This window comes from Eleutherodactylus coqui, chromosome 1, assembly GCF_035609145.1.
Source record: "Eleutherodactylus coqui strain aEleCoq1 chromosome 1, aEleCoq1.hap1, whole genome shotgun sequence".
In the NCBI taxonomy this organism is placed as follows: domain Eukaryota; kingdom Metazoa; phylum Chordata; class Amphibia; order Anura; family Eleutherodactylidae; genus Eleutherodactylus; species Eleutherodactylus coqui.
In genome coordinates this window covers 193536312-193548808 of record NC_089837.1, presented here as the reverse complement: position 1 = coordinate 193548808, position 12497 = coordinate 193536312, and the positions used below count along the sequence as shown (strand labels likewise).

At 42.4% G+C, this 12497-nt stretch overlaps 1 protein-coding gene across 1 annotated transcript in view; it reads right to left on the bottom strand.

Annotated features, from left to right (window-relative positions):
• Positions 1-12497, bottom strand: part of CYB5R4 (cytochrome b5 reductase 4) — a 138260-nt gene that overhangs the window by 72102 nt on the left and 53661 nt on the right. Inside the window, exon 6 of the mRNA XM_066605006.1 lies at positions 9107-9158. Coding sequence (XP_066461103.1) covers positions 9107-9158 — 52 coding nt within the window. The remainder of the gene's footprint in view (positions 1-9106; positions 9159-12497) is intronic.

Genomic DNA, 12497 nt, shown 5'->3' with positions numbered 1-12497 from the left:
AGCACATCAAAATGTCCATCATCTACAGCCAGACCATCAGATACAACCAGATCTGCTCCAATCCAGCAGACAGAGAGGAACATTTACACAATCTCAAAAAGACATTTTTAAATCAGAGCTATCATCCAACCTCAATTGATGACCAAATCACCAGAGCCACCAGGATACCCTGAAATCAACTACTCCAATACAAGGAGAAAGGAAAAACGGACGTGTGCCTCTATTAGTAACCTACAATTCACAGCTAGAGGTACTAAGGAAGACTGCAAAGAAACTCTATCATACCCTACATGAGGATGACCGTCTAAAAACCATATTCTCTGACTCTCCCCTCCTATGTTATAGGCAACCTCCAAATTTCAGGAACTTTATAATCAGGAGTGCATTGCCTCCGGAAACACAAAAAGGAACTCATCCCTGTAAGGTAAGGCGGATCCCCCAACACACAGCAGGACCATAAGATCCCCGGGACATTCACATGTCCCATGTCCATGTTGTGTACCTGATCCGATGCAGTAAATGTCCTGTTGGGGGGGGGGGGGGGGGTTATATTGGGGAAACAGAACAAAAACTGAGAGCTGGGAGGAGATCTCATCACCACTCAATTGAAGAGGGAAAGACTGAATTATCCACGGCAAAACATTTTTGTGGTCAGGGACACAGCATAGAGCAGAGAAGAGTTATCATACTGAAGAGCAATTTCAAGTCGCAGTCACAGAAGAATTTGGGAGTACAAATTTACAATTTACGGCCATGTTTGATACAAGAATGGAATGAACCTCAGCCCGGGATTCTTGCATAAAAGTGGAAAATATGAAAGGTCTGAAGGAGGTCAAAAAGAGATGTCCCTCTTTCAGATCTTTTTTTTTTTTTTTTTTTTAAACTTCATAAAAATTCAGAACTTGATTTGTAATTATGTTGCCATCCACTAGGTGGTGCTGCATCTCCTTCCATGTGCAGATTGGAGGAGAGATAAGACACATCATAAAACGGTCACATTCCTGAGCTCAATGGACTGATTAAGTATTTGTGTGTCTGTTATTTTAAGTTTTGAGTGCAAAACAGTCTCACATTTCTGTGTGTGAACATTTGTAATTTAATCAAGTGTCCTCTCTGCATTTGTATATTATATATGTGCCCCATCCAAACCAGTTCCATTTTAGCCTGAGGAAGGATAGATAGAAGATCTGAAAGCTTGCTGTAACATGTATTTTTGTTAGCCATTATAAGGTATTATATCTACAAGATTACTTAGTTTCTCTCACTGAGAACAATCACACTTCGTGTGAATTCACGCTAAAACTGATGCATAGAAAACTATCACTTAAAATATTATGCTGTAGTCCGGGGCCACCTGTCTCAATTCCAATAGTAAAAGGGCAGCTATTTCCAATAAAGTGTACATTAGTGTATGCAATTGGCATCGGAAATTGAGTAAATATAGGTTTAGCTAAGGCCACTCTCACACAGGCGGTTTTTACAGCTGCACCGAGCCCGCATTCATTTCAATGTGGCTTTACAGATGAGCGTTTTATTGCAGCGTTTTTATCACGCTCTAAAACAAACATTGTACGTTCTAGTTTCGGGCATTCGAGGCGTGTTTGACGCTCTGTGTCGCCCATTGGAAATAAATCGTGTGCGTTTTTTAACGATACTTACTATGCTACCGGGAAGGGGGAAAAGTGGTGATCTCATCAGCTTACTTTTCCTGCATTGTTACTGCACATAATATACAGTATAAAACGCTGGCAAATGCTTACAAAAACTCTGAAAAGTGCAGCATTTTTACAAACGCTTGTATGAAAGTGGCCTGAGAGCATGTGAGGCACTTTTCCCATTACAGTACTCATGCCAGACTCTGAGAAGTAGCCTGACTGCTCTGAAGAGCCTAGTTTAATATGGATTTGCACAAATAAAAACACTATGAAGATTAGTGTTCACTTTGCATCTTGACACAGACTACCACATGTAATCTGATAGGAGAGCCTCAAAGCCTGACTTTGTTGCATTGTTTCTAGGTGTAGGGCAGATTTATACATCTTATGAACAGTCTTCGGCTATTATCCTGCAATAGTTGGTAATAGTAAAACCATTTTCCAGTCTCTCTCCGTATACTCAAAATTCCTTTAAATGATTACACTTCCCTTTTATGCAGCCTGTTTATTTTTTCTTTGCAGTCAAGCCTCAGGCAACTCATCTCAGGGGGATATATAACCTATTCCAATAATGATGTAGACTACTCCTATCTGAAGCTCTAGCACATGTGTCAAACTCAAAGTCCACGAGTCTAATCTGACCCTCCATTGGCCTACAGTGATTTCCAGATGCAGAAGGATCAGCTCTCCACTTTCCTTGGATGGCACAGTCATAACTTGGCAGAGGGGGCGGCGCCAGCACAGAGGGTGCCATTTTGGATTCTGAGCTCTGGCACATACCTTCACATCGCTCTGTTCAGCTGATCCCAGGTGGTGGCACAGCTCTGCCAGTCTTACCTAGGCACCGTAACCACCCCCCAAGCTAGGAAGCTCAGTGCTAAAGGGGTGGAAGGAGAGAAACACCATCATAGTGCATGGAGCTCCATATGCATGTTAAGGAGTATTTATATTTAGGGGTCATTCACACGATGGGTGTATGCAATTTCAGTCCATTAACCCCTTAACGACCGGGCCATAGCCTTTTTGCGTCCTCCCGAAGTGGGCTTTATTCTCCGAGGACGTAAATACATGCTTCCTACAGAGAATAAAGCCCCGCAGGCTCTGGACGTGACAGCTCCATGCTGTCGGTGTCCGCAGGTCGCTGACAGCATGGAGCTGTCATCCCAGGCTGCGGTGACACCCCCCCCCCCCCCCCGGCATTGTGATAGCGCCGATCCCCAAAAATTAAATAAAAGAGCTTTAAAAGGTTAAAGATTTAGCTGCCCTGATGGATCAGATCCATCAGTGCAGCAGAAAATTCTCACCCGGTTCCGCCGCACGACTCCCCGCTGTCCTGGTCCTCCGGGTCCCGAAGCCATCCTTTTGCGAATGCTCGCCAGGCAGCATTACGTCAGCCGCATGCGCAGAAGGCCCGGCGGCGCGGGAAGTTTAAAATCTCCTGGCTCCCAGCTCCTATAGGTAGCCGGGAGGCAGGAGATGTCAGCGGGGACCGCGGAATAATAACGGCGGATAACGCGATCGCGGAAAAGTGAAAAAAAGTTTTAAAAAAAAGCTAAGTTTCACCTCCCCTCATGGGTCGGATCCATGAGGGGGAGGTGAAAATACTCACCTCTGCCCTCCCCGATGTCCTGCTGTCCCGGGACCCGAAATCCCCTTCTGCGCATGCGCGCCCGATGTCAATGCACAGAGGGGCTCGAGCCCCGGGAAATTCAAAATCCCTCTGCTCCTGGCTGCCATGTGTAGCCAGGAGCAGAGAGATTTCACGGGGGACATGATCACTGTCATCCAATGGATGACAGTGATCATGTAAAGTTAAAAAAAGTGTAAAAAAAATTTAAAAAAAGTTGAAAAAAGGTTTAAAAAAAAAGTTTAAAAACCGTACGTTTCATCTCCCCTCACGGATCATATCTGTGAGGGAGGATGAAAGTACGTACATAAGGCCCCCGGATATATCCGCGGACCTTACCCCAGCTTCTGCGCACGCGCCCATCGCCAAATTGGCGGACGCATGCGCAAAAGCTGTGGATTGCCAGGATAATTTAATTTCTCCCTGCTCCTGGCTACAAAATGTAGCCAAGAGCCTGGAGATTTCACGGAGAGCCGCGGTGAGCGGTTCCTGGTCACGTGTTCGCCGTTATCCAATAATGGCGATCACGTAAAAGTAAAAAAAAATAAATTGAAGTTTCATCTCCCCTCACCGATGCGATCGGTGAGAGGAGATGGAACTTTTTACTGGAGGCCTCCGTATTTGCACCCCAATGCAATCCTCCTTCGTGAACCTTTCCGGATTCTGCACATGCGATTGCCGGCAAAAAGCCGGACACATGTGCAGGAGTCAGGGAGCCCAGGAAACTTAAAATCTCCTTGCTCTCAGCGACCAACGGTCGCAGAGAGCCTGGAGCAGTGACGGGTGGCCTCGTTGAGCGATCGCCAGTCACGTAATAAAAAAGTAGCGCTCTAACATAAGTCGGTCTCAAATGATCGGATAGGAATTAGATTCCGCATGCGTCTGATCCGCGGTATTACGCAGATCAATCGCATTGGATTACACAATTCCGCTCACATTAGTGGGTTGGAATTGCGTAATCCACTCGCAGAAAAGAGAACGCAGCAGGTTCTATTTTACTGTGGATATCCGCAACATAGAGCCCATTGTGCTCCATGGTCGTGGATATACCTGCAGCCCATACGCAAGTACGTTGTATACGGGCTGCGGGTACCCGCGTCATCGCTAAGCGACGGTGCGGGAAATACTAACAAAAAAAAGGTGTACTGTGCATGACCGCCTGCGTGAGTAGGCAGTTATGCGCAGTACATTACGTGGCCGTACGCAGGGTCACAGCCGGGCTCACAGATGAGATCCGCTGCGGGCTTCCGCAAGCGGATCCCGCCTACGGCTGCGTGAGCCCGGCGTTATTCAGACCGCTACCTGTAATACGTATTTTACAAGAAGCCCCGGGAACGCTTGCCTTCCTGCAGTTCCAGGAGCAGCTTGTTGAGCGTCTTCTGTGTGAGACCGCCGCACCTCATCAAGCTTACGGAGACCCACGGAACGCCACTTTTTACACCCCATACCCGCCACTGAGGTCACGAACTACCCCCAAAAAGCATGAGAGGAGGGGGGATACACGGTTTTATTGCCCCATGTACCCATCCCAACCAGCCTCCGTAATTACCCCTGTCTTCGTAAATACCACACAGTTCACATTATTACTTTTATCTAAGATTTGCGAACGCCGAAAAGGTCGCGGAGCGTGTGTGTGTGGGGGGGGGGGGGGGGAGAGGATTTTTAGGGAGTCAATTTTTATTCCGTACAAATGAGCAATGGGGCCTGGAATGTATTCAGTTGTGCCCTGAAATCCAACGGGTGTTCCCTGCATTACAGGCCTTGCCATGGGTCCTGTAAGTAAATTAGGGTCACAAGGGGTATGTTTCTGAACACGGGACAAACGGGGGTATCCATTTGGGGGTGAACGTCTTCATTCCTATGTACACTGTACAAAAAAAACTGTTTTTAAATTTAAAAAATTGCCCCAAAAATTGAAAATCGTAACCTTTTCCTTCTGCTTTGCTTAGATTCATTCAAATACTGTGGGGTCAAAATACGCAGTACACCCCTAGATGAATTCGTTAAGGGGTCTAGTTTTCAAAATGGGGTCATTTGAGGGGGTTCTTGATCATTTTGGCTGCCCAATTGCTCTATAAGTGGGCAATGAGGCCTGGAATTTATTCAGTTGTACCCTGAAATCCAACGCCTATTCCTTTCATTGTAGGCCTAGCCATGTGTCCTGTGAGTCTATTAGGGCCACAATGGGTATGTTTCTGAACTCGGGACAAACGGGCGTATCCATTTTGGGGTGCAAGTCTTCCTTCATATGTGTGCTGTACAAAAAAAGCTGTTTTTAAAATGACAGAATTGCCAAAACAAATGAAAATCCTAATTTTTTTCCTTTTTCTTTGCTTGAATTTATTCAAAAACTGTGGGGTCAAAATATGCAGTACACCCCTAGATAAATTCCTTAAGGGGTCTAGTTTTCAAAATGGGGTCATTTGTGGGGGTTTTCTATGGTTTTGGGCACTCAAGAACTCTACAAGTGGGCAATGGGGCCTAAAAGGACTTCAAGCAAAATCTATGTTCTGAAAGCCACTGACTACTCCTTTCATTTTGGGCCCTGTTGTGCATCCAGACATAAGATTAGGGCCACAATGGGTATGTCTCTGAACACGGGACAAACAGGGGTATCCATTTTGGGTGCAAGTTTTCATTTATATGTGTGCTGTACAAAAAAAGCTGTTTTTAAAATGACAGAATTGCCAAAAAAACGAAAATCACAATTTTTCCTTTTGCTTGGCTTGAATTCATTCAAAAACTGTGGGGTCAAAATACACAGTACACCGCTAGATAAATTCCTTAAGGGGTCTAGTTTTTAAAATGGGGTCATTTGTGGGGGTTTTCTATGGTTTTGGGCACTCAAGAATTCTACATGTGTGCTATGGGGCCTAAAAGGACTTCAAGCAAAATTTCTGTTTTGAAAGACACCGACTACTCCTTTCGTTTTGGGCCCCGTTGTGGACTTAGATATAACATTAGGGCCACAATGGGTATATTTCTGAACACGGGAGAAACAGGGGTATCCATTTTGGGGTGTAAATCCTTATTTTCATGTAAACTATAGGAAAAAAATATGTCTTTAAAATGACAGATTTGCAAAAATATGAAATTTTACTTTTTCTCCTCTAAATTGAATTCATTCCTGAAGAAAAACTGTGGGGTCAAAATACTCATGACCCCCCTCAGTGAATACACTAAGGGGTGCAGTTTTTAAAATGGGGTCATTCGTGGGGGTATGTATTATTCTGACACTCATGAGCCTTTCCAATCTTGGCTTGGTGTAGGAGAACAAAGTGTTCCTCAAAATGCTAAAAAGTAATGTTAAATTTGTACGTCTCCTAAATGGTTAAAAAAACACACGAAAGTTTTTCCAATGTGCGCCCAAAATAAAGTAAATGGGTGAAAATATAAATCTTAACAAAAATTTCTATATTATGTTTGCACATATTTAAGATATTGCAGTTGGAAATGTGAAAAAATGACGATTTTTTTCAAAATCTTCCCAATTTTGGTGCTTTTTTTTTTTTCTTTAAACAAATATTTTATTAATTTTCACAGTGGAAATAAAGTACATTATAGACAAGCACAGAGATTCCGATACATACAGATGTGCATATCTGTCCACAGTATTGATAAACATTGGATGAATATTTCCATTATAACTATGTTCTTAAAGGTGGGTCTAACATATACCCAGTTGTGACAAGACATGAAAAATGTCTTGTTAGGGTTCTCATATTTATTCAGATCTTATATATGCATAACCACTTATAGGGTAGCCATAATGGCTATTTCCCATCAGTTGTGGACATAAAGCTGATGAGAAATCACCATGCAAGAGTATAACTCCTGTGGAAAATAGTAACAACAATAACTATTAGGAACAACATTTTAAAGTTAGGAATTGTTGGTCTGGGTTAAGCACCACCAAGACAGGCCATACTGCTGAGTGTGGTCGATTATGTAAGATACATGCCAAATGCCACAACACACCACCCATCTTCTTCCTTCCTAAACCCAATGATCATAGTGCGGGGAAAAAGACTTAACAGGAATAACCTGAGAATTGAAGCCACTTTGCCCAGTTGTTTTTGAATTTTCCCACCTGGTCTAGTTTAGTGGCAATTAAATGTTCCATTACGCAGTTGTGTTGGACCATTACAATTTTGGTGCTTTTAATAAATAAACACAAATTCTATTGGTCAATTTTTCCGCCTAAATGAAGTACAACATGTGGCGAAAAAACAATGTCAGAATCGCTTGGATATGCAAAACCTTTCTGGTGTTTTTCAATGTTAAAGTGACACGTCAGATTTGCAAAATTTGGCCTGGTCATTAAGGCACAAACAGGCTTGGTCACTAAGCGGTTAAATATGAAGCGCTTTCAGACTGCGTATTTGGACCTTCTTGCTGGGTTTTATTCCATGCATATTCACTGCATTTTTCACCGTGAGCAAAAAAAGTTCTCATAGATTTATCCTACATTTATGTGTAAGTACGCAGTGAATACATATGTATCATGTGTAGTTACTGCATATTTACGCAATCCTATTGACTTTAATGAGCAATATTGATCCGTAATATGAATCTAAATAGGACATGTTGTGATTCATTTATTTTTAGTGCATGAAAAACGCGTATCCGAATACCCCAATGCAGATCCATGATGTTTATGCTGTCCGTATTGTGCGTGTAGAAAATAACTGCAACAAAAATGACATAACTTTATTCTATGGGTCAGTACGATTACTACAATACCATACTTATGTATTTCTTTTTTTGCTGTACTACTTTTATTTTTTTCAAAGATTTAATTTTTTTAAATAATTATTTACCGCCCTCTTCTGCGCGCAATAACTTTTTTATTTTTCCATCCACATAGTTGTGCAACGGCTCATTTCTTGCAGGACGTCCTGTAGTTTGCGTCAGTACCAATTTTGGAAAACATACAACTTTTTGATCATTTTTGTTGCATTTTATCTTGGAGACAGAATGACCAAAGGCGCATTTCTGGATTTCTTTTTCTTCGGACGATGTTCACCATGTGGGGTGAATAGTGCATTACTTTGATAGACCAGACTTTTGCGGATGCAGCGATACTAAACATGTATTTTTGCTTTATGATTTTGATTCTGTTATTTAGTCTAACCAATGACCTGTAAAAACACAGTTCAGTAATTACAATTTACTAGTGGATGATCCGCAGTGTTTATGCCACGTGGAAACATACCCTATATGTTACATAAACCTACCCTTATAGTGTTCAGTCAGCACGTGGTGTGTAACAGTGATTGCGAATTTGTTGCGCAATCACTTTTCGCTAAATCTTGCTCAACTGTAAACACTGCCAGTGACTGAACAATGAACGCTATTTTGTTTATTATTCGTTCTTCAGTTTAGACAGGTGGAAGAATCAATCGGCCTGATCATCTATGAAGGACTGCCTGTTTACTGTGAATACATGTGGCTCGAAGCGAACTCTGACCCGTTCCACCTCCATTCACTGAACGATTATTGCTCCAGTGAGCGATCATCATCCCGTGTAAAAGAACCCTTAATCAGAAATGTCATTGTGTATTCCTATTTTTTTTTTATAGAAGTTCTGTTTTAAATGACAAAAGTTTCTACAAACGGCTGACCATGTGACATCCAAGAAACGACAAGCACAAATAACACTGTTCACAGTGGTTGCATCCCACTAATCACACATTTATGACAGACCCTAGCCCTAGGCCATAAATGTACATGGAGGCAGTACCGCTTTATATCCAACCATATCAATTTACATTTTAACAAACTGAAAAGAATACTAAATATTAAAGAGGGGTGACATACTAACCTGGGTTTACTCACTTTTCCAGCCGCCTCTGAAACATTGCTAGCAATCGTGTCTAAATGAAAACAATATACATATATAAACTTTTGTGCTTCCAAACCAGGCAAAATATACAGTGCTGTGCAAAAGTGTTAGTTAAGTATAGAAAAAATGCTGCAAAGTAAGGGCCCTTTTACATGGAGTGCTTATCGCTGGCTTGAGATAATCTGAACACTGATACAAAAGAATTTAAAAAAATCTTTTCTGAATATTTTTTTTTTTTGCTTTCTTGCAAAGATTTAGGTGCAGATTTTAAATTTGTTATAAGATTTTGACTGTCAGGAACAGATGTACATACATTAACCTTAAAGGGGGTCTCCAGAGACTGAAGGCAAATTTTTAACATTTTGCCCAAACACTTCCACTCATTGCTGTTACTCAAAACGTCCATCTAAATAGTCAAACTGCACACGTACCTAATTTGCTTAGGTGCGCCACAGCTGCTTACCAGCCAGCATTAAATTTCCACATTGTTATTTAAAATGGCTGTGGGGTGTGCAAAGACTACATCTCCAAAACGCTGCATTGCCAGTTACTGACAAGTGCGCATTTATCTGTTCAATATTTTTTATTGAATGTAAACCGTACAGTTTCCATACATATAAACATTAGAAAAGTCTTACAGCAAGAATAAAACAATGTCTAGAGAAGGAGGTAAATATCCAGATATACGTATATTAAAGGATAACTGTTAGTCCTGCTGTATTTAACATCCATTATTTTAACTGTTTAGCACAGGTGGGAAGGGGGTAGGTTGGGTAAGGAAGGGGGGGAGGGGGGCGTGGCAGGGGAGGGGAGGGGGGAGGGAAACTGGGGAGGGAGGAATAAGGTTGCTTACTTGTTGTATCAAAGTTATGATAACTGCTATCTCTACATACATTGAATAGTATTTTCTTTCAGATTTAATATAGATCAAGTCCAACTATGGTTATGGTTTCAGATTTATCATAGTATGGTCTGCGTGGAAATATGTTATCCACGGGTCCCATGTCTCCACAAAACTAGGTAGTCTGTTTTGTCTAAAGGCGTAGATTCTTTCCATGGTCATATGTTCTGACATCAGTTGGGTAATGGCTGAGAGAGAAGGGGTAACGGGCGATTTCCAGTTCCTTACTATCAATAGTTTAGTTACTAGGAGACCATGAATTATAAGTTTTCTAAGCCCCTGGGGTATTTTTTCAAAACCCATCAGCAGGATTGTGTTTTCTGGTCTCGGGAGGACTCGAATCCCTGTTATTTTGTTTATAAGATTCAGGAACTCCTTCCATACTGAGTTGATTTTTGGGCAGCTCCAAAATATGTGGAGTAGTGTGCCTCTTTCTCCACATCCTCTCCAACATCTATCGGAGGTTTCCGGGAAAAAGTCCGCCAATCTCACCGGGGATCTATACCAACGGGTGATTAACTTATAATGGACTTCTAGTAGAGAGGCACTCATGACAAGTGCGCATTTATGACTGTATAAACTTACTTGATTACAGAATGTGTAGGCACGGAGCATGCCTGACCAGTAAAACAGCGGAGCAGACAGGTCGCAGCCATTGGATACCAATGGAGAACCAAGTAGGGTGGAAACCACAGGTAAAACAATATCTCCGCAGCCTGGTAAGACTAATTATAACATTCTGTTACAAAATTACATGCCTTATGGAACATATAACTTTTAATCACTGGAATACCCCTTTAAATGGTAGAATAAAGAAGTGTATATATAGAATTGCGGTTAAATGTTTTATAAATCTACTTTTAAACAAAAAATCCTGAATAGTGTAACATATAGTTAAGCAGGACATAAGATCACCCGGCGGTGGCAGATAAATAACAACAAAGAACTTCCAGAAGTGGCATAAATATATGGAAAGCTAAATTAAATATTTGCACAAGTCACTTATTTCTTTTATATACAGCAGTCCCCCCCTGGGATATTCCAGCAGGAATCAGTCAACATTGCAGGCATCCACTTTCCTTCATACGATTTTTCAGTTGCATGTATGTCCTAGTGAAATCTTCTATCATACTTATCTGGATAAGTGACTGCAAGTAGTGTTGGCATGTTGCATTCCAAATCTTTGTATGACTTCAACATGTCGGTCACAATTTGTTTAAAGTCATTTGATCTCATTTTCCCCAGAAATTTGACTGTCACTTTCTTGATTGCCATCTAGGCAGATTTTTCCTTGCTTTTTAAGCATTCATTCAATCTATATTCACTTTTCAGTTCTCTGGTCTGTGGACCCACAAAACACCCTATTTTATTTTTCCTTCTGAAAGATGGGTAAATTTGGACTTGAGATAGGAAAATCCTTTGCAATTTTTATCCATTGCCTTGACGAACTGTGGCCTAATTCAATATGCAATAGAGGAAGCAGAATGTCTTCAGAGGACACAAGGCTTTGCCCCCAATTCTCTAAAAGCTGTTTAGCCAGTCTGGTACTGTTGCATTATGTCGCCACCACAAGTGTGGGTGGAGATATAGTGATCTAGTGATGGGCTGTATCCGCCCAGTGTACGCCTACAAGCTGCTGATTGGCTGGCAAGTGCAAGGTCGTAGTAGCGTGGGGAGTGAGGTTTTGCCTTGGCTGGAGGGTTACATTATTAGCTGTAAATGCTTCCATGTGAGAGCAGGGCGGCATTAACATGGAAGCATTTACAGTAAATAATGTAACACTGAAACTGACTTTAATCCTCCATCCAAGGCAAAGCTTAGTCCCCACACTGCTATGACCTAGCTCCAGGGGACAGTGACCCACGGCAGGGAGTAGTGTGTGAGAGCGCAGCAGCACAGGGGGAGGCACTGACAGCAACATTCCGTGATCAGGCCAACAGGAGCGCACATGGCACTCTGCCGCCAAGGACATGTGTGAACGCAGCTGCGGGGACACCCCGGTGGACACCTCTGTGAGTCAGGGGGATGGGTGTTAGGGAGCGCTGAAAGCACAACACACATTTCATGGAGGCCAGACAGAAGTGCACGGAGAACGTCAGTGACCGTGACAGAGGGGGACCTAGCAGGAAGGCTATAGGCACGGCGCCAGAGGGACCTTACATGTCAGAAGTCCCACAGCCTCAGAAAAAAATAACACTCACAGCAAGGACAGGGATAGTTGCAACATCGGCGTAAGGACAGCAGATGAGAGCAGAGACAGGGATATAGCAGGACAGCAGGGAAAGCCAATCACAAGCTGGGGACATCACCCGCATGTCAATCCAGCTCAATTACATCTCCACCCCTAGCTTCTGGTGGCGAGATAATACAACAGTACCTTCCTTATGTTGTGAGATTGTCTGTAACAGCTATTCCCCCCACACAGAAAACAGGAGTGTTTTATGAACCCTGTCTGCATTCTCAATATGA